Consider the following 21,117-nt stretch of genomic DNA (forward strand, 5'->3'; position numbering starts at 1 on the left):
AGTCAGAGAGAAGCGCTCACTAAACCTGAGTGGGTAGAGACTGCAGATCTGCTCTTTGGGGAGAATCCTTCTGGCCTAGGAGCGCGTATTTCCAGATTGCCAAATACGTATCTAATGTCCTCTGATGTGATGGCAGAGGGGGTTGGGAGGATTCTGGAAATCATGATAGGTTTGCACCACCGCCTGATTCTCCTCTTGGCTGCAAAGCCGGCCGCCCTTGGCTTATAAGCGCCTCTCGTGTTCAAGGGTGAAAAGCAGTCCGTGGGTGCACTGAGATTTGCAAACTCGTCCCCGAATGCAACGGGTGCTGCAAAACCGCCGCCGGGCGCAGAGGGACAGGCGCTCGGCCACCGAGGTTGTGGGCGCCGCAGCCTCCCAGAGGACGCGGGCAGATGCAGGCGGCTCTGGCCCGTCTGTCCCTGGAGGCCCGGGCCCGAGACTGTGGCTCCCGCGCTGCGTGCGGGTATCCGGAGCCCCGGAGCGCTCCGGGCGCGCCCGGCCAGCCGGGGCCGGGGTATCTGGGGCTCTTTGTCTCCTGGCCGCACTAATCCTGCACACCGCGCGCACCGAAGGCGGAGGCCCCTGAGCCTGGGACAAGCCCGCTCCTGGCAAGCGGGTCCGAATGTTTTCAATAAAATGCTTCCTGGGGGGGTGGGAAAAAAAAGAGGATCGCAGAAAAATTTCTCTTCAGAAGTTAATCTATTTTCAGCGGTTAAGCGTGGCACCATGTAAATCAGATCCTAAATATCCCTTTAGAAAGAAGTAAGAAAGGGACGGAGGGAGGGAGGGTGCTTCAACCGTGAAGTTTGATTTGGGGTTTTTGTTTTGTTTTCCCAACAAGTTACGGAGGAGCGGGGAGAAAACATCGAATCTGCCCGGTGGGGGTTTGCCCAAGCCCAGCAGCCTCGAGCCCTCCGTGGGCCCCCGAGCTGCTCAGCTGCCTGGGGAGATGGCGGGAGGCTGTATCAAGTACTGCAACCTAAGACTCAGGTGAGAAAATCATAATAATGTTTAAAATAGTAGTGCGTCTTGTCATCTAGAACCAACGGATGCAAGCGACCAGAGCCCGAAGCGCGACACCTCTCCTGCCGTGGAAACGCTCGCCTTTCTCCCCCGGGAGGCCGGCGGTGGTGCGAAGTGTGAGCTTTTGCTCCAGAGAGGGATTTTCCTCTGACGTTGTCTCCACCCCGGGAAGGCGTCTGCTAAGTAATTTGTCCCAACGTGAGGGCGACTTCTGGCATTAAACAACAACAAAAAATAGAAACAAAAGTCATCATTCCAGTGTTCGGGTTAGTGACCACAGAAAGGCCAGAGGGAGGGGGCAGAAGGAGAGGGGAGCCTCTAGCAGCGCCAGTCATATTTAATATGCTTCCCACAAGAGAAGCCCTTGCAAAACCAATAGACAGCCGCCAGCTGGGCTTAAACCTGCGATTTCAATTAAAACATTGCGCTCCAGGCCTTGGGGTTGAGCCTGGATCCCCAGTCAGTGGTGTGCGAGCGGCTTGGCACGGGCGCGGCGTCCCACGGCCGCGGATCCCCGAGGTCGCGGCGTCGGTCAGGCCCAGCGGAGCCGCAGAAGCGCCCGGCCGTGGCACCCCGCTCTGCAGCGTGGGACGAGCACAGGCCGCCGAGGGGCGTCAGGCTTAACTCCGGCCGTGATTCCCTACCCGGGCCGAGGTGTTGAGGACCACGCGTGGGCCCAGTGGGCCCAGGGCAGAGCGTCTGGCTTTCTCGGCCGAGGCGCCGGAACGAGAGGGGCCCGGGGCTGAGGCCTCAGGGCGGAGGAAGACCCCCACGGTGGGTCCAGGCCTGGCAGGCCAAGAGTAGTGGGCCGCCGTCCGCACCGTCCAGGTGAGGCTGACCGGCCGCCAGGGGCCTGCGTGCAGGAGGGCAGCTCGAAATGCGGCCCCTGGGGCGGAGCGCGCGCTGAGGCCTAGTGGGCCTCGCCTAGGCCAAGACCGCGTGCCTCCGCGTGAGGTGGCTTGCTTGGTCGGGTTGCCCACCCAAGGCACCTGCACCTCCAAAGTGGAGCTTTTGTACCAGTCTGGACTGGGGAGACAGATGGGACCTCTCATTTATCACCACAGTCTTGGTCCGCTTCTAACTATTGCTTTGAAGGACAGGGCTTCCTTTAGCGCGGGAAGCTTTGGAAACCTTTATGTAACGTAGAAGGATTCACATCCCGGAAACATCTACTTATCCCTGGAGCCTCCTGCTGCCCTTCACGTGGCGTTATTTTGGACCCCCCCTTCACTGAAAATGTGTAGGTAGAAAAAAAGTGACCCCTCATCTTGCAGAACTCTGCCATCAACTTCATAAAATTGTCAAATTTTCATTCCTATGGCTGTCCCTCTTTGTTTTGTTTTGTTTTGTTAACATTTCAGCCTCAAAAAAAAAGAAATGCTGCAAATGAGAATGAATTTGAAGGGTTGGGGGGCAGCGAATGGAAATCTCAGCACTCCCTCCACCAAGCGCCACGTTTCCCTAGTCCTCTTTTATTCTGCCTGAAATCATCTCGTTTACAGAAAATATTTGTTTGCACTATTAGTTGGTACTGGAGTTAATTACTCAATGTGTTAACGTGAAGTAATATGTATAAAAGTAGGATCAGTGTTTATTGTGTGGGTGAGCTGTTGAGCGGTGCTTGAATAAACTGCAATTAGGGTTAGATAGAGATTAATTAACATGTGAGTGGCAAGGTGTAAAATAGTCTCCAACCCTCCACTTCAATATAATCTGCGGGCAAGGGAAGGAGAAGTTTGTGGAAGCTAATTAAATACTTTTATAAAAGCCAGTGTATTCACCCAACATTTGGAAAGAGAGGCACATTAGGGGCAACTTGTTTTTACCCAAATGTTTTCTTTCTGTGGAGGTAGCACTCCTTTGTGATGCGGGGGAGAGCGGGACGGCTTATGCAGTTAAAAAAAGCGCTAGGGATGGCCAGACAGGTTCACGGAAAGCCTCTGGAAGCCTTTCAGCTTGATGGAGCTTTCAAACCAGCAGATCTTTCGTGCTGCTGAGATCAACAATTACCCAATTTGGAAAGGGGGTTGGGGTGCAGTGCCGGTGACTGAACGAGACACGCAGGAAAGTCGGGATAGAAATTCGGGTTTTGAGCCCCTGCGGGTGTATTGATACTATTTCAATGTCGGGGTGAGTTGTTGGTTTGTTTCATGCTTGGTGGCTGTGGTGTGTGGGGGGGGGGGTTCCTCTGTGTTGTTTTCACATTAACATGGGGATGGGGGTACACTGGGTCTGGAATTCCACTTCTCTGAACATCTAAACTCAATGGGCTGTATATGGAAATATTTTTTTTCAGACGAGCAAGCTTTCTAGCTTCGAAATCTGGAAGTTGGGGGAGAAGGGTTTTAGGGGGACAGACTCATGCCTGCTGAATTTTGGGGCAGTAGAGGCAGTTTCCCAGCTTGGCAGGGTGAGAAAATCAACCCACGGATGTCACCCTCCAGGCCACTTTCCCTCGGAGACATCTCTTTGTTCCCTCCCCTTGCTTTCCAAGTACACTTTTCCTTTCCCTCACCTGCCAGGTCAATATCGGGTCTGAAATTGCACGGCAGCGGGGGAGTGGGTAGTAGAGAGAAGTTCTGAAGGGAAAAGGAGCGTTTTGCCTTCAGTTACAACTAGACCTTTCCCATTCTCTCCCTGATGGTTTTCTGGGATGTTTTGCAGCTGAGAGGCCTCGGGCAGGATACTCAGTTCCTCAAGACCTGTTCCTGAGTGAAGAAGGAAAGGGTTTGCTTCCAGTAGCATTTTCTCGGGGTCCACAAGATCGTGTATCTTTGGAGATAAAATTCACTATCAAACCCTCAACCCTGTTTGCTCATATTATACCCACCGTAATCCTCTTAAACTGTGGTTGCGGCTACAAAGCTCGTGGTCTTGCAAAAGCCGGCTGGCAAGATATAATTGTCGCGCAAACAAAACCGTCCAAAAGTTTTTAAAAACCCCTGCACCCCCCTTCCTCCTCCCTAAACCTAATTCTCTCGCTCTCTCTCTGCTGGCCGTCCCCCCACCCACCCCCACAAGAACCCTCAGCCTCTACCACTTTTGTTGTCGCCAAGAGCGCCCGGCCTGTTGAAAGTGCTGGAGCGTCTTTGAGCAGTTTGTTGTGATACGCAGGTGGAATGGTCTGCAAACAGATGAATTCAGCCCCTCCAAACCGAGCGTGGAGCGCGCTGCTTTTGTGCGCCAGGCACAAAACGCTGAATTCCTCCGAACTTACTTGGGGCCTGTCTAGAAAAGGCCCTTTTCTTCCCTCTGCTTGTACCTCTGGCCACACTAAGTCTCTGCCCGCCCCTCTTCAAGCCCCCTCCCTTTCCCCTCTGATAATCCTTCTCTTTATTTTAGAAAAACACAAAACCCGGTTCCACGCGGTGCTTTAGTGGCTAAAAGTGAAAGAGCTGCCTTGGCAGAATTCAGCTCTATGAATCACTTCGGAAAATTGGTTCGACTGAATGGCCTTAGGAGGAAAAACGTTTTAATAGGATCCAGGGGAGGTTCTGCTGTTTCAATCTGCTCCTTAAACAGGTGGAGATTGGACCTTCTCAATTATACAAACAGTAAGTACCCATCAGCCGGGAGAGCTGCCCTCCGAATCCTCCCCGCACGCAGCCCTAAACCAGCCGCGGAGCCCGGCTTTGCCTCAGAAACCCGATCACAAATCAGCGATTCTGATCGATTAGGATCTCAAACAGTCCTCCAGCTTGCTGTGCAGTCTCCCCCAGCCGCAGGCGGGGAGTCGGCCAGAGGGGGAGGCGCACCCGCCGGGCGCCGAGGCCCCCGGGATCTGGGCGCGCGGCCTTGCTCTTCTGGACGCTACGGGGTCGTCCTTAGGCGGCAGGAGCTCTCTCCCGACCCCCGACGCCAGCCAAGGCGAGCTCGTTGTTTTTGCATAAATTAATATTTCCCCATTAACAAGTTCCCCCCTCCAAACGCGGCGCCCGCGTCCATGCGCCACATCCTAATGAGGTAATTATCATTTGCGCGTGTTCGGGGCTGGCGCCGGCTCCGTGGCTAAATGGCAGTTTATTAGCACGATGCCCAGCTCGGCTGCAGAGGGCTAAGGGATAGTTCAGCGACTAGACGGACACCCAGGGGCCCTTTGGGGCGGCGCGTGCAGGACCCTCTGCCCTCCCCGCGTCCCTCAAACCTATAGGCCCCCAAAGTTGTGAATCACGCACGGAACTCTGCCTGGGTTTGGGCTCCCCCCACCTTCTTTCCACCGGCAAAACCATCACGATTCCTCCCCCTCCCCCTCCCGTCTCTTCCCTCCTTCCCGATTCGCGAACCGCTCGCACTTTCCCGAGGGGAGCGCGGGCGCCAGTTGCCTCCTTTTAAAGTTTGAGGGGCGGTGGCGGCGGCGGCCGGCAGGCGCGGGGGAACACAGGGGCCGCTACGGGAGCCGCGCCGCCGCCCATGTCATTCCACTTCAAGTGACTTCATGTGATGTCAGCTGAATGTAAAAGACAGTGATCTCACGCGGAGGGGAAGATGTTTGCCATCAAAATGTGACAGAGGAGACACGCTGCATGGCTCGGAACGCATCTCCTTGGCGGTGGGGGAAAGAGGTAAATGCGAGGTGGCTCTCCTGGTCCTCTTTAACTTTGCCCCTTCACTGTCCAGCTCCCCGCACGCGTGGCGGAGGCCAGGGTCCAGGGAACGGCTCAGGGGGGGTTAATTTGAGGCTCTTTTCTTTCTTTCTTTTTTTCTCTCTCTCCTTTTCCTTTGTAAACCCTCCCCCTTCTTCCCCCTTTCAAAGTCTCAGGGCAGGGGCTGGTGGGTTCCTTTGCGCGCCGGGTTAATGGGCGGTAATTTGGTACCCTTGGGTGCACTTTGTTCTGCCCCTGTTCATTTGAATGCAAATGGGTGACCTGGACCCGACAAGGTGTTTATTAAATTGCGGTTTCCCTCCCTGTCTTTTCCGGAATGCAGACTTAGAGGAGAGAGGCTGCGCCCTGGCCCAGTCCGGCACGGCAAGGCTCGGCTCAGCGCGCCATGGCCAGCTCGGCTTCCCTGGAGACCATGGTGCCCCCGGCCTGCCCGCGCGCTGGAGCGTCGCCGGCCACTTCCAAGACGCTAGCCTTCTCCATCGAGCGCATCATGGCTAAGACGTCGGAGCCCCGTGCGCCCTTTGAGCCCCGGCCGGGGACGCTGGAGGCAGACGGCGGCCAGGGCAAGAAATTGCTCAACCTCTGCTCGCCGCTGCCCTGTATGATCCCCCTCCAGCCCCTAGGCTACGAGGTGCCGTCCAAGACGCTGCTCAGTTACTCCGAGCTCTGGAAAAGCAGCCTCCGGGCGGGCGGCGGTGGAGGAGGAGGAGGCGGCGGCGGCGGCGGCGGCGGCGGCGGTGGCGGGGGGGCCCCGGTGTGCGGCGCCAGCGGCTTGTGCAAAACCAACTGTGGCGTGTGCTGCAAGGCCGATCTGGGCCTGGCGCCGTCTGCGCTGCCGGCGGGCAGGGTCATCAAGCCGCAGGTCATCAACCAGGCGGTGGGGCTGCCGGCCAGCGGCTCGCTCTACTACTTCAACTACCTGGACTCTGCCGCGTACCCGCCGTCTGAGCTCCTCGGAGGCCACCTCTTCCCATCCGGCCTCCTCAATGCCCAGGCCCCCGCCGCCCTGGCTGCGCACCCCAAGCTCTTTTTGCTGGAGAACGCCAAGTTGGCCGGCCTGGCCGCGGACAAGTTCCCCCATCCGGCCCCCTACGCCCATAAGGAGCGCTTGCCCGCGCCGCTGGAGCAGGTGCTGAAGGAGAACTCGGCTCTGACCGCCGAGCGCGGTGGCGTCAAGGGCCACAGCAAGCTGCCCGGGGGCTCTGCGGACGGCAAGCCCAAAAACTTCACCTGCGAGGTGTGCGGCAAGGTGAGGCCCCGGGTCCGCGGGGCTGGGAGGGATGAGCAGGGACAGCTGCTTCCCTGAGGCAGCCTGGACCGCCCTTTTCTCAAGTTCAGGAGCTCCCCAGTAGCTACCTACTACTCACACTGGGGGCCTAGTTAGGCCTCAGCTTCCCGTTCTGTAAAATGGGGATGTCGTTGTCAGCGGCCACACGGGACTGGAGTGCGCAGTGGGTTGGGAAGCGCTTTGCGAAATGAAAAGGGCTCTGGTTTCTGAAGGGAGTATTGGTTGGGGGGTGTAGGCTATGGCCTCCCCAGTTTGATTCTAGCCTCGCTCGGCCGGACACACCACAAGGCCCCCTCGTGTCCTTCCATAGGTGTTTAATGCGCACTATAACCTCACCCGCCACATGCCGGTCCACACCGGAGCCAGACCGTTCGTGTGCAAAGTCTGCGGCAAAGGCTTCCGCCAGGCCAGCACGCTCTGCAGACACAAAATTATCCACACCCAGGTACGTGGCCCCCGGGTCCAGGTCGGCCCGCGCGCAACACCCCGCGCCTGAGCGACGGTGGCAAGGGTTCCCCTTACCCCTCCCGGGGGCCCCGTATCCCTTCAAGGTACCCCTTCAAGGGGCCCCTGAGGTGGCCTCTCCTGGCCGGGGCCTTGGCCTTACTGTGCGCGCGCCCCTTTCCGCAGGAAAAGCCGCATAAATGCAACCAGTGCGGCAAAGCCTTCAACCGCAGTTCCACGCTCAACACGCACATCCGCATCCACGCGGGCTACAAGCCCTTCGTCTGCGAATTTTGCGGCAAAGGCTTTCACCAAAAAGGTAATGTGCGGGGCGAGGCCCTCTCCTCACCTCTCACCTCGGGACTCGGCGGGTCGCTGCGAGCGGGAAGGCAAAGAAGGATCCGCAGAGAGGGAGCGTGAGAGCTGCAAGCTCGGGCGCAGCATTTCTTTGGAATCGGGTTGTGACGGGTTTGGGTGGGAGCTCCCCGGGCCGGGTTAGTAGACCTCGCTGGAGTCAGGCTGGTTGCACGGGGAGACTCCGAGTTTGGGAGGTGGGAAGGAAGAAAGGGGCCGAGGGAAAGGAAGTAGGAGAAAGAGAGGCTATTGCCCTATAGAAAAAGCTTGTCTTTGTAGCCGGGACACCCCTTTCAGATGAAAAAAAAAAAAAAAAAAAAAAATCGAGGCAAACTCCACCTCCTGGGAATAACAAGAGTGGGGGAAACCACTCCTGTCCCCAACACCTCCAGGCCCCGCGCGCCCGGCTTGGGTTTTCCAAGGCACTTTTGGATCTCCAGGTGGTAGCTGGGGGGACCAGAGGGAGTAACTTTTAAAATGAGAAGATAAACAGAAACTGAGGGACGAAGGCCGGGTTCGTGCGAATTTCTTCCAGCGAGGCAGCCGCCGGGAGGAGGACCCGGTGCGTCTCTGGGTTGTGCAAAAGTTTCCCGGCCAGCCCAGCACAGCGGGAGGGACGCTGCGCGGGCCTGTGCACCGGGCGGGGCAGGGGCGCGGGGCGGCGACGCGGGGACTCGGCCCTCCATCCTGCCGTGAGAGCCTTCGGCTTGACGCAGACGAAGTTTGACAACTTCTTCACTCGGAGAGGTCGCGCCCGCCTAGCCAAGCGTCGCCTTCTTTGCGCGGGCACCTGAGCCAACCCCGGGACGCTCGGGGGGTGGAGGGGGCATCCTACTTCATTCCCCCCGCCCTCCTTTTTTGTTTTTGGTCTCCCGTAGGGAACTACAAGAACCACAAGCTGACCCACAGCGGCGAGAAGCAGTACAAATGCACCATCTGCAACAAGGCCTTCCACCAGGTCTACAACCTGACCTTCCACATGCACACCCACAACGACAAGAAGCCTTTCACGTGCGCCACTTGCGGCAAAGGGTTTTGCAGAAACTTTGACTTAAAGAAACACGTGCGCAAACTCCACGACAGCGTGGGGCCTACTGCGCCCTCTACAAAGGACCTGACTCGGACAGTGCAGAGCTGAGAGCTACTGCCTCGCCCTCCCTTCCAGCCCCATCCAGCCCGAAAACAGATCACACGTATAAACTTATTTCTAAAATTAAAAGAAAATTAAAAAAAAAAAAAACTATAGCAGAGAGGCTAAAATCTATTTATCGAAACCAGCATATTTTTTGGAAAGCTAAACGTTTCCTCGATGACTGGCAGCAAACGCGTGGCTCCCACCTTTGTGTATTCGGGAAACATTTAAACCCAGTGCGCTGAAACGCATTTCCTTCCAGGCCTCCGCTTCTCCTCGGGCGGCGGGTTTTCACCCCAGCCTGTCACGTGAACGCCCCGGAAGAGCGCGGCGCCCCCAGCCATCTTTATACAGCCATGTAAATCCTCCTGTACAAGCGAACTCGGAATATATACATGTCTAACACAATAAACAGAATCACTCGTGCTCGTTTTCTTTCCCCCCTCCCCCCCCCCGCCGCCGGGTCAGATCGGCAACCCCAAAGAATGAGAAGGAAATAGGCGCTTACAGCATTTCCCTGCCCAAATGCGACTTCCTTTGGGGTGCTGGGACCAGGGTGAAGCCAAGCCGGGGTTCCTGCGGCGCTTGCATGTTAAGAGCCCCCCACCCCACCCCCATACACACCGGGAGCGAGGGAGCAAAGGTCTACTTCGGCCTACACGTGGTGCCAAGTTTTTCTCTGGTGACTTCCGACGCTTGGGATTCTGGGTGTTGCCTTATTTGGGTGAGAAAATTAAAAAAACAAAAGGAGGGGTTAAAAGTGGCTGGGTGTAGGAGAGCTGGTGTAGGTGCATCTTTCAGTAAATTGCCTTGCCGCGCGAGGGCAAACGGCCAGGGCAGTGCCCCGCCGGGGAGCTTCTGGGCATGTTCCCTTTTCTGGGCGACCTCTGAGGTGGGGGCGGGGAGACTCTTCCTCCCAGTTTTTCCGGGAGACAGGAGCTGGCGGCCAAGGGTCCCCAGCCCAGCCGGAGCTCTGGGGCTCCCTGGCCGCTGCTGTTGATCTGGGGCCAGCCTCCGGGTGCTGTGCGCCCTGCCGCGGGAGGGCGCACCCGGACTCCGGGAGCTCGCCGCCGCCGCCTCCCGCGCCCTGATTACCGCGCAGTTAGCCCATTTTCTGAATAGCTATCTCCGCCGCCGAGCACGCTGATGAAATGATCTCACGCTTGCTTCCTAAGTAATGACCCAAATTAAGAGAGAAAACAGAGACCCTTCAAACAGCATTACATTAATCATCTAATCATTCCCAGGAGGGGGTCGGCCGCCGCCGCCCCGTTTGATCCGAATCTGGATAATCAAGAGCTCAGATTACTGGCTCGGCGCGCCGGACCTCCCCCCACTCCACACACGCACACACACACACACACACACACACTCTTAATATTCGCGCCGCGATTCAGCCCACGTCTTCTGGAACAATGTTCCCGGGCGTGGGGAGGAAATGCGGCGCCGGGCCGGGGAGCGCGCTCCACGCAGCCTTGCCATTGCAAGGGCTCGGGCGGCGGCAGCTGGGCGCCGATCCCACGCGGATTTCCACGGCAAGTGGAGGTTATTTGGAGGGAAAGATAGTTAATGCAAAAGGAAACTCCCCCGTAACTTTGAAAGTGACTTGAGCGCGGGTTATCCCAACACCCGGTATACAGTAGGAGCTCAGTGCTGCTCGCTCCAGGGGGCTTCCACGATCATAAAAGCTCCCATTTCCCGAGCGCTTGCCTCCATTCCAGGCACTCGCCACACGTGCTTTCGAATGTTCGCAACAATCCTCAAGCGGCGGATGATTTACGGACGGACAAAGAAATTGAGGCAGAGATAAGCCAAATGATATGCCTAAGGTCACAGGACTGGGTAGGGCTGGGATTCGAAATCCGGGAGGCTTTTAGGAAACCCAAACGGCCTTCAGTTCTCGTGGGTGGGGGAATGAATCTCCAGGTTGGGACCCGCAGGAAGACGTTCGGCTGCTGCGTGGAAGCTCTGACCAGGTTACAGCCAAAGGTTGGGTCCCGGCCCCCGCCCAATTTGCCGACCCATTGCGCAGGGAAGGAGAATTGTCGATTTTGTTTGCACAGAGGACGGCGACAGCTTCCTCAGGCTGTCGCGGGAGTATTTTTAGTACCTCCGATTCAGAAATAGGAACGTGTACATTAGAATTCCATTTCCTGAAAGGAGAGCGTCCTCGTTTTTGCAATCCCCCCCCCCCCTCAAGTCTGGGAAGACGCAGTGAGGGGAGGGGGAACGAGGAAGCGAGGAGGAATTTAAATGTTAGCTCGTTCTGGCTGCAGTTCGCTGAGGGGAGATTGGGACCCAGAGGGATATGCAGATTTAACTCCGAAATCTCCATGGATGCCACAAACCCCAGGAAACCCCAGGATGGGCGAGGAGGACTTGGCGGCCAAGGATATGGAAATATCGCCTTGCTTTTCCCAGACATCTATCCCCAGGGGGATTGCGGGCTGGTTTGAGGAGTCAGCTTTCCCCCCTGTGCTCATACCAGGTTTTATTTGACCCTCCTTACACACACACACACACACACACACGCACACCCTCCCCCATTTCTGGGAGATCGCGGGGCCCTGTGACAGTCCTCTTAACTGAAGTCCTTTCCTTCTTTCATTCCTGAAAAGATGCTTTGCAGATTCACTTCTTGGAGACAAGATAATGGTCAGGACAAGCCCACCTTCTTTTTAAATAGTTTCAGAACTTTGGGCAAGGGGCAGACACCACAAAATTTCATGCAAATCATCCACTTAAGAGAATTGGGTTAAAAAGTTGGCCTGCATGTGGAAATCGTGATCAAGTTCTCTTCTTTCCCTTTAAGAAGAAAAGATTACAAAAAAAAAAAAAAAAAAAGATGGGGCACCCCCATCCAGGGAAATCACTTTCTAACCTTCAAGGGAGAAAACTTTGAGAAATTCTTCTGTACTAAGTTTTCACAGGAGAAAGACTACAAGTGTCACCCATCTCATAAAACTGGAGAAATTTGTTTCCAGGTGACAGTTCTGAAGATGGCGCGCTTGCAAACAAGGCAGCAAATGAAATTCAAGCAATGGGTGGAGCACGAGACATTTCTCTCCTGGACTGCTCATCTCTGCAGTAACTGTGACTCTGAGGTTCACCTGAGCAGAGTGTCTGGCATGCTCCAACCTCCTTGAGGTTGTTTTCCGCATAACCTGGCTGTTACTTAACCTTCACACCAGCTCCCGTCAATCGCTCTCACCTGAGGAGGTGTTATTTCACATCTGGCGGTAATTGCAGATAAACAGAGAGTTCTCCTGTATCTACAGGGCTTAGCTCTGCTTTCCACAGGTTTGAAGTCACTCCTCCCGGTTTATGATGTCCTGCCTCAGGTGTGGGATTCAAGAAAGGATTCCTTCACCTGCAAAGGGGAGTACCAAGAGAAAAGGAACCTTTTGCCTGAGTGACTAAACACCTTTCACAGCCCTCGAAGGTTCTGAAGCCAACACTAAGCCTTTCAGTAACCATCTCAACTGGGATCCTTCTTAGCTATTCACCATGCATCGGAATTGATGGGTGAAAGGGCTCCGTTTTCAGATTTTCCCCCCTCTTAATATTAAACCGTTTGCATGACTTGTAGTTTGCAATATTAATAAATGACTTAAACAAGGTAGTCAGCAGCTGCATATTAATCTTCTAACCTTGATTAAATTGAAGAGGCCGCCCTTAAAAAATATTTAAAAAAAAATCAAATTGCGGGGGAGGGGAATCCTGTCACAGACACAAAAAAGACTCCAATTATCTTTTCCCCTTCAAGATGTTTGTTCTGTCCATGACTGCTCACACTTCAGCAATCTTGCCAGCAAGACTCAAAAAAAAAAAAAAAAAAAAAAACCCTCCTTCTTCCAAAGCCACAGCCTTGTACATAACAGATTGTACAGTCCTATTGCCTTAGGCGGGTTAGAGGTTCCTCTCTGCAAAGAGTGACACAGGGAAGTTGCCAGCATCCAGACACATTTTGGGGGGTACTGTACTCGTCCTTGCCTTGGCTGCAGAAGTGGATCTATGTGGTCCCCATTTTGCTGTTTGGCTCCCAAGAGGATAGAAGGCTGCCTGAGCTCGGGGTGAGAGTTATAGCACCAAGACATCCAGGTGTGCTGGTGGTGAAGGGGCTGGGGGAGGACGAGGGGGGATGGGAGTCAGGGTGGGGGGCTGCTAAAGAGAGGACAGGAGTCTTGAGAAAACGCTGGGAAATAAACAACCTCAAGGCAGCTGCGTTGCCCTTTTCCCTGCACTTCCCTCTCAAACGTCTGAGCAACCAGTTTGCTCCTAGAAACATGTTAATTGCCAACGGAGCTCATTAAGGCATGCACATGCAAAACACAGCAAGAAAGATTAAATGGACAAAAGCGCAATAATGAACTGTCAACAATCGGGCCCATCTACGACCAGGATCACTCAAGAATGAGGCATTTAGAGGCAACAAAGGATTGTCTGGGACAGGAAGAAAAGACGACCTAGACTTTTGTTTAGTCAACACAATTGATTACAAATGAGAGATTAACAGGATAGCTTCAGATTTTTTTAAAAAGAGGCAGAAAAGAAAAGTCCAATTAAGTCCACCGAATGTTAACTATATTGCGTTCCATGCCTAGCCCCAAAGAAATTCTCATTAAACCATCCCTGGCGATCCCTTTTGGAAAGTAATTTGTCTCCCTGATGGAGCAGAGAAAGAGAATCGTGTAAAAGAAAGCGTTAGTTCTTGGCACAATGAGCTTAGGAGACACACTAGAAAGAGCCAAAGGGGGAGTTAATGAGCATCTGACAAACTGCTTGGATTCAGGCCTAGAGAACAGCGATGAAAAGATGAAATTGGCCAACAACTATTCTTTATATCAAACATAAAAAGGCCAATCTGAAATGGGGCTGCTCAAAACTGGTTGAAAGTACATAGCCCAAGAAAAGGGAGCTGTGGCCAGGCCCCTTGTTGGACACTGGACACAGAACTCGACGGGCCAAGAGCTAGGAAATAGGCAGAAAGGTGGGCTCTCCACCGCAGAGCAAACTCCAGCCACCGGCTCCCAGGCTTTGAAGATGCTGATCTGAAGCTCTCCATGCCCATCCCCCTGCCCTCTGGATGTTTCTCTCCTGAGTGAAATTTTTCACTCAGGTCAGAATCGGGCTAGCCTTTAATGGTTCCCTCAAAGTTCTGGTAATCTGGTAATTAGTCCCTGGCATTCACCAAACTACTTCGCTCTCTTCTAGAGTCATCGGGCCCCCCAGGAGCACCATATGTCACCCGTTCACATTCAGTGCTTCCGCGCTCCCTCCTGGTGACCATTGGAAACCCTCCCCACCAGGTGACTGCCTTCCTAATTTTGCAGAGTGCAGAGGGGGCGAGGAGATGAAGACACTGATCACACAGGGCTTTATGGAACTGGTTAAGAAGTTTTAGAACTGTTTCTCATAGTGGTTCATCTGGCTTTAAGAAACCACTTCATTTTAATGTTTCCTTTTTTGAACAAAGTAGGTCAATGGTATGTGTCTATATGAGACATACATTACATCTTAATTAAACATAAGTGTCCAGGCTTCCTAACAGCACAAGTGTTTGGATGTTCCTTTACACCCAGTGTCCAGAGCCAGGTAAACAGAATCTAGCAGTGAGATGGGCTTTTCAGTTCAGTCCATGAAAAAGCTAAGGAGCACAGAACAAATTTTGTGTGTGTGTGTGTTTTTTAATGCCTTATTTATTCCATCTTTGACGTGGGACCAGTGCCATCTCAGATACTAGAGTGCAGCATTTAAATCTTGATTCTAGGTTTTGTATTCTTACTCTCAGATCCTTGGTAACAGCTATCACATTTCTGAGGGCTTGGCTTGCACTTCAGGCTTTGCTCATGCTTCATGGAAAAAAATATATTGATGTCTAGAAGTAAAGAATGAGGAAGAAGAAGTATACCAATTCAAAATAAAAATAAAAACAGTCATCTAAGATTAAAGACTAGTTCTGGTTTTCAAAGCGCAGAGGTGTTATAAAATCTAGAAAGGTGCATTTCAGGCAAGGGGAGGAAACGAGACTTTTCTATTGCAGATGAAGCAGAGACTGAAATAATTAGTTCTTCACCAAGGCATGACCTGACACACCATTGTCATTGTTTGTCTTCTCTCTTCAATGTTTTTCAGTCCGAGGCCATATTTGGAACTCCTTTTCCTCCAAGAGTTTCATTGTCCTCATTTTGCCACCCCCCACCCCAAAGTGCGTGGTGGTGGTGCATGCCTAGGGAATGATAATATATTATCTATAAGCAGAAAATGGAGTCAGCAGGGTCTGGTATCCAAGCAGCTGAGTTCAAATCCTAGCTAGCTCAGCCATTTTTTCAGGAAAAATGACTTTGTTTCTGTTTACTCATCTGCAAAATAGGAATAGTAGGTGTACCTCTCACATCTGAAACAAATACAACGTTGGATGTCAATTATACCTCAAAAAAGAGAGAGCGAGAGAAAGAGAGAACCTACCTCACAAGGTAGATGTGAGGCTAACATGAGTTAACACGTATAACTAGAACGTAGAACAGCACCTGGCACATACATAGTGAGTATTCCAGAAGTTAGTGATTATGATTACAAAAACTCAAGTAGTGAAACTGGAATACAGCACTTTATACAGAAACTTTAACTGCGTTGCCTTGTCGATTCATTACATATGTATTAGGTAGGTTTTCTTAGCCCCATCTTAAAGAGGAGTAAAGGAAGTTGCTGAGGAGGTATGACTCCCCTTAGTTCACACGGTGGGACACAATGGTGTGCGGACTCACTGAGGCGATTCTGTCTGACCATGCTGCCATGGTTGTAACAGGAACGTGCACAAGAATCACAAGTTTTTGCTGAAAATGCACCTGAACCTCATTTACTGAGATGCTGAGTCAATAGATCTGCTCTGTGGCCGGGACTCTCTATTTTAACCTGAAGCAGTTGGTTTACCCAGACTACATTTTAAGAAACACTGTTTAGCATCTGCGTTCTTTCCACCTCACCATGATGCTGTCTTTGATAGAAGAAATAACACCATCAGCTTTTCATAAATCAATGAATACATTTGGTCATTCATTCCACAGATGTGACGTGAATACCTCCAATGTGTCCAACTCTGGGTACCAGGAGAAGGGCAGAGCCTCTGTCCCAGAGTTCACAGTTTATTAGAGGAGAAAAATCACAGACAACAAAATCCCCATACGAAACTTGGTTATGAACATGAAATTGGGCATTCAATCCAGCCTGGGTTTGGGTGTGTAGTGGACATCTGTTATTTTTGCCTGCTGATCATCATTTCCCCGTCTGGTAACAACATCCAACATTTCCTTTGGAGACGTCACCCCTCCCCCATTCTCAGTCCATATGGTTAAGGTGGGGGCTAGTCCGTCCCCCCCCGGGGGGCATGTGACCCAGGCCCGGCCAATCAGAGCACAGCATCTTCCTGGCCGCAGTGAGTGGCTCAGGACTAGGGCACCTGACCCAAATAGGGCCAATAAAAGTCCCACTCAGGACTTTGGCCAAAGCGGAAGCCTTTCCAATGGATTTCTTGGAAGGTTGGTCGTCAGTTTGGGGGTGTGGTGTAGGCGTATTTGCTACGATGTTAACAGAGACCGTCCGGTACTGAGAGTAGTAAAGGCGGAGAGGGAGAGGAATTAGGAGCCCGCCCTAAAGACCTCCTTGGAACCTGGTGTGACTGAAGCCCAAAGCACACATGGACTTCATGGCTAGTTGCTCTAATACAGAGTCTCTGCTCTCTCCCTAAGACTTCTGACTGGTACTGGGCAGAAGAAAGGGAAGTCTGAGATGCCACTGTAGGGGAAGGGATGCCTGATGTGAGCCTTCAAAGACCAGGAGGTGCTAGCTTTGGAGGAGCGGAGGAAGAGCCGTCTCCGGCTGCCTAAGCGAAAGCCCAGAAGTTAAAGAACCGTGACTTGATGCAAGTAGGTGGTGTTCGGTATGGGGTTGGGAGATACGGTATGGTTTAATATCGGTAGGTGTGACTTTGAAACCCAGGTCTGCTTCTGAGCAGCTGTGGGACTCTGGGCTGGAGGCTTGCCCTCTCTAAGCCTCAGATTTCTTCTCTGCAAAGTGGGCTGTTAGGAGTCAATGCAGTGGGGCAAGTCAAACACCTGATTCTGTTGCAGGCATTCAGGTGAATGGCGGCCGTTGTGATCAGCGGAAGCTGAGGCACCTTACGAGGGAGTGACTGCCTGGCATTCGGAATTGCCTGCGTGGTTCAGTGGAGTGGTCTGCTGGGGCTAGAACTATCTTAGGGCAGAGATTCCTCCCCTAGTCTGTCCGCATCTGCCTGGCTGCTGAAGCCTGCCTGTTTGTGAGTGAGGCAGGCTATGTAGATGAGTATTGGAGGCTTCGGAGTCACGTAGACCAGCTGATGGCCACACTCACCAGCTGTGGGACTGAGGGTGCTTCCACTTCACATTCGGAGACCAAGCTGCCTCGTCTTTAGCATTAAGTTGGTTGTTAGAAGGATTTAAATGAGATCATATGTGTAAAGTGCCAGGCACATTGTAAATGTTCGATAAATTACAGCTATTTACTCTTCCTACTAGTTACTACTATTAGAATCATCACTGAAATACTTTTGAGATCCTTGGTCCGCAAAGCAAGTAGGACTGCAGTATTCTTTATTTAATTCCAGTATAGTTAACAGCCAGCGCTATATTAGTTTCAGGTGTACAATATAGTGATTCAACAGCTCCATGCATCACCCAGTGCTCATCAAGGACTGCAGTATTCTTTAACAGTAAAGTGCTGTGTGTGCTACAAGGGCAGAGACTGTCTGCTTTGTTCACCGCTGTGTGCACAAAGCTTGGCACATAGTAGGTATACTAAAATTATAAGGCGGATATCCTCTCTTTCTCCTCCGCATGGGTTAGAAGGTTCCCCTGCTCAGTCTAGGCAGACACTTGCACTCCATTGTGTGCTGATTCAGTTATAAAACAAATATTTATTGAAGGCTGTGTGCCAGGCATTTTGGTGGGGAAAGAACTGTAAACAAGACAAAGTTCACCCTGGTAGATCTTTATCCGGTGGTGGAAGATAGATGACGGATAAGCCAAGAGTCGGGAAATAATTTCAGATTATGTAAACACCAGGAAGGAAATAAGAGAGAGTGACATAATAGGACTTAACGTAGGAGAAGGCTGCTTGAAATAGGTGGTCGGCACCAGCACCAGCGTGGGTAATCCTCTTGTACCCAGGAGCTACGCGAAGCATCCACAAAACTCAAGTTGGACACTAGAATTAATCTATTTGTACTTAAAAAAAAGAGCCTCTTCCCCACAGCTCCACAGTACCCATTTGGTTGGTCCAGCTCAAATCTGCTTGGGACTCCAAAAAAGGGTTTTCCAAGGTATGCTACAGAAAACAAAAAGCATCCCTGGGCAGTGGGTGCTATAGGCCATTGACCCACATACCATTTTTCCTACTGAATGGCATGGTAATTGATCAAAGTAAAAAAATTTATAGAAAGAGATACTGCTGCCATGTTTTTAAAGCCTGTGTTTCCCAGCCAAGTCTCCAGATGGAATCACCGAAGCAACACATCCTTGACTTAAATGTGACTGTTTAACAGTTATATTGGGTAGGCCATATTTTTCCACAAGGAGGTAGTTGCTTGTCTTAGGAACTTGAGACTCTTAACAGACTTTTGGGTGCGAGCTTTCCAGGATACCACTCTTTCTCTCACACTTCCTGAAGTCACAGGAGTCAGAGACCTAGCTGTCGTGTCAGGAGAGGGGGACGATAGAGTGAAGTGTTACACAGCTCATGGAACGAGGAGGTTTAGGGGATGTCTTGGTGCCAATCACTGCCACTGTTGAACAGCTCATAAGCATAAAGATGGTTCATTTGTTTGTTTTTGCCTGACCGTCATCCCCTTTCCCTTCTTCTGGTTACCAGCATTCTGCTTTTGCTTTGAGGGAGCTGCCCTCTTCCACTGAGCACAGACCAATGTAACTGTGAAGAAGGCTTCCCATGCCACATCCACTGGCCAAGGGATAGACTTGGAGCAGGAACCAGGTCATAGAGATGGCTTCTTTAAATGTGACCCTTGAACACCGGGATTAGATTACAGGTAACTGATGGGACCTTCATTCCAAGGACACTGTGGATCAGCCTGCTACTTACACACATCCTGAGTTGCCCGAATCCCTGCCCTTCCAAACCTGGTATTACAGCTCTTCTTGTTTTATTAGGTCCCACATAACAGTCCAATGAATTAATTTTCCACATAAATTGGCTAGAGTTGTTTTCTGTGGCTTACAACCAAAGATGCTGACCAGTAATCTTCCCATACATGACCCACCTTTTCCTTACAGTCTTTAGAAACCGAACCTCTGAAGTTAAAGATGAGATTTTCTTGTCCAGCATTTTCATTGTCTACTTGAATTCATCCTTTAGTTTCAAGAATCTTCCAAGTGGATATGGCTTACATGAAACAATTTTGGAGGAAGAAAACCCTATAACCCTACCTACACCCCACATTTCATATTTAGAATAAAAATAGAGTATTCAGGATGAGGTGGGGCTGAGGCTGCCTCAAGCAATTCACGGAAGAAAGAAGTTAAACACAGCCCAGCAGTGGTGAGATGTAGGGTTATTTTGTGTAGAAAGCCCTCTTGAGTGAGGTCGGGGAGGGGGGTGGGGGGGGAGAGTGGAGGTATGGGGAGATGTTTGTCAAAAGGTACAAGCTTCCACTTAAAAGATGAATAAGCTTTGGGAATCTAATACACAGCATTGTGAATATAGTTAATAATAGTGTATGTTATACTTGAAAGTTGCTAAGAAAATAGATTTTAAATGTTCTCACTACCCAACCCCCCCCCCCCCCCCCCTCTCCAGTTTCCCCCCCCCCCCCCCCCCCCCCCCCCCCGCCCTCACAGTGATACCTACGTGACTTGATGGGAGTTTTAGCTAAGGCTGTGGTGGTAATCCTATAGCAAAATATAAGTGTAGCAAATCAACCCCTTGTATGCAGTGTTATATGTCAATTATATCTCAGTAAACCTGGGGAAATAAAAAATACCCCCCCCCCCCCCCCCCCCCAAGAAGGAAGGAAGAATACTCAGGATATGATCTGGTTCTTTTTTTTCCAGCATTCCCATAATGTAGGAACAATTTGTAGAGTGTAGTACACACACCAAAAAAGGATGTCTCAACATAGATTTTAGGAAGAAAGTTGGCTGAGGTCAAGCAGTGAGATGGAAAGAAGGCTGGCTTTAATTTCTGGGGCTCTGAGCCGAGAAGAACACAAATCCTAAAACATAGTCACATTTGGGGCAAGAAGCATTATTATCTGTCCTTTTCCAAAAATGAATTAATATAATTTTACCCTAAACCCCGTATATTGAATAAGGTGGTCACTAGAAATAGAAAATCAAGGTAACAAATAGAAAAATGTGTGAGCTACAAGGGTTAGAGAGAGGACTGGCTTGGACAGACACTGAATCTTCTGGGAGCGAAGGCAAAATGGGAACGACAGGGGGTTTTATTCTGCTGCTGTCTTCAAGAAACACCAGAAAACAAATAGAACAGCTTCCTTGATCAGATTTTCTTAGAGATTTTCCTTTCGAATTACCCCTTCCAATCTTGAATCTTGTGAAGTCTGCGCTCACAAACCCACATACTGATCAAGTTGTTATGGGGTTAGCATCAGTTGGGTTGTGACTGGAAGGTGCCAGCCAACTTCAGTCATGGCACAGAGTTCACGGAAAAAGAAATGCGGGAAGCCAAAGCCCTCTGACTACTGTGGCTGGTTCATGAAAATGCATGGCTTCTAGTAAAAGGGTCCTCCCGGCCAGACTTTTTCTCTCCTATAAATTTCTCATATGTTATACATCTATCATAAAATTTGCAGGTTTTCTCTGGGGAGGAGGGCAGAGCAAAGTTGGCTGTCTTGAGCGAGCCAGAGGAAATGTGGGATTTGACTGTAGAACTAAGATTAATCTGAAGAAGATGCGTGGGGTCTCTACGGTTTTCTCTCAGATCTATAAAATTGACATTAGACCAGTGACTATCTACTGCAAAGGAATATTGTGTTGGAAAAAGAATGTACTGATGTTTGCAATTGCATCCCTCAAGAGGCGCTTTGTAGAACACAGAAGTGGCTGCTCTAAGCTTAAAGTACTCATCACATCACTTCTGGGTAGATCGTGGGAAATCAGTAGCTTTGCAAGACAGTGTTATACATCCCAGCCTCTGGGAAAATAAATGCCAAAGTGTCTGCTAGAGAGGAGAGATTTGGGAGATTTTCATTTCCCCATGAG

The 21,117-nt window shown here is 51.3% G+C and overlaps 1 protein-coding gene across 1 annotated transcript; it reads left to right on the forward strand.

The window, feature by feature from the left end:
* Positions 1-6,012: 6,012 nt before the first annotated feature.
* Positions 6,013-8,948, forward strand: FEZF2 (FEZ family zinc finger 2). Its single transcript, XM_034997167.1, has 4 exons — positions 6,013-6,876; positions 7,226-7,360; positions 7,546-7,678; positions 8,592-8,948. The coding sequence occupies exons 1-4, from the start codon at positions 6,013-6,015 to the stop codon at positions 8,849-8,851; spliced, it is 1,392 nt and encodes a 463-aa protein (XP_034853058.1). The 3' UTR covers positions 8,852-8,948.
* The last annotated feature ends 12,169 nt before the right edge of the window (positions 8,949-21,117 follow it).

The sequence above is a fragment of the Mirounga leonina genome, unplaced genomic scaffold (genome assembly GCF_011800145.1).
Source record: "Mirounga leonina isolate KUSES-001 unplaced genomic scaffold, KU_Mleo_1.0 Mir_94, whole genome shotgun sequence".
Classification (NCBI taxonomy): domain Eukaryota; kingdom Metazoa; phylum Chordata; class Mammalia; order Carnivora; family Phocidae; genus Mirounga; species Mirounga leonina.

Coding starts and splice junctions, on each gene's coding strand:
- FEZF2 (XM_034997167.1), top strand. CDS start 6,013: ATGGCCAGCTCGGCTTCCCTGGAGACCATGGTGCCCCCGGCCTGCCCG. Junction 7,361..7,545: donor ACAAAATTATCCACACCCAG/GTACGTGGCCCC, acceptor CCCTTTCCGCAG/GAAAAGCCGCATAAATGCAA. Junction 7,679..8,591: donor CAAAGGCTTTCACCAAAAAG/GTAATGTGCGGG, acceptor GGTCTCCCGTAG/GGAACTACAAGAACCACAAG.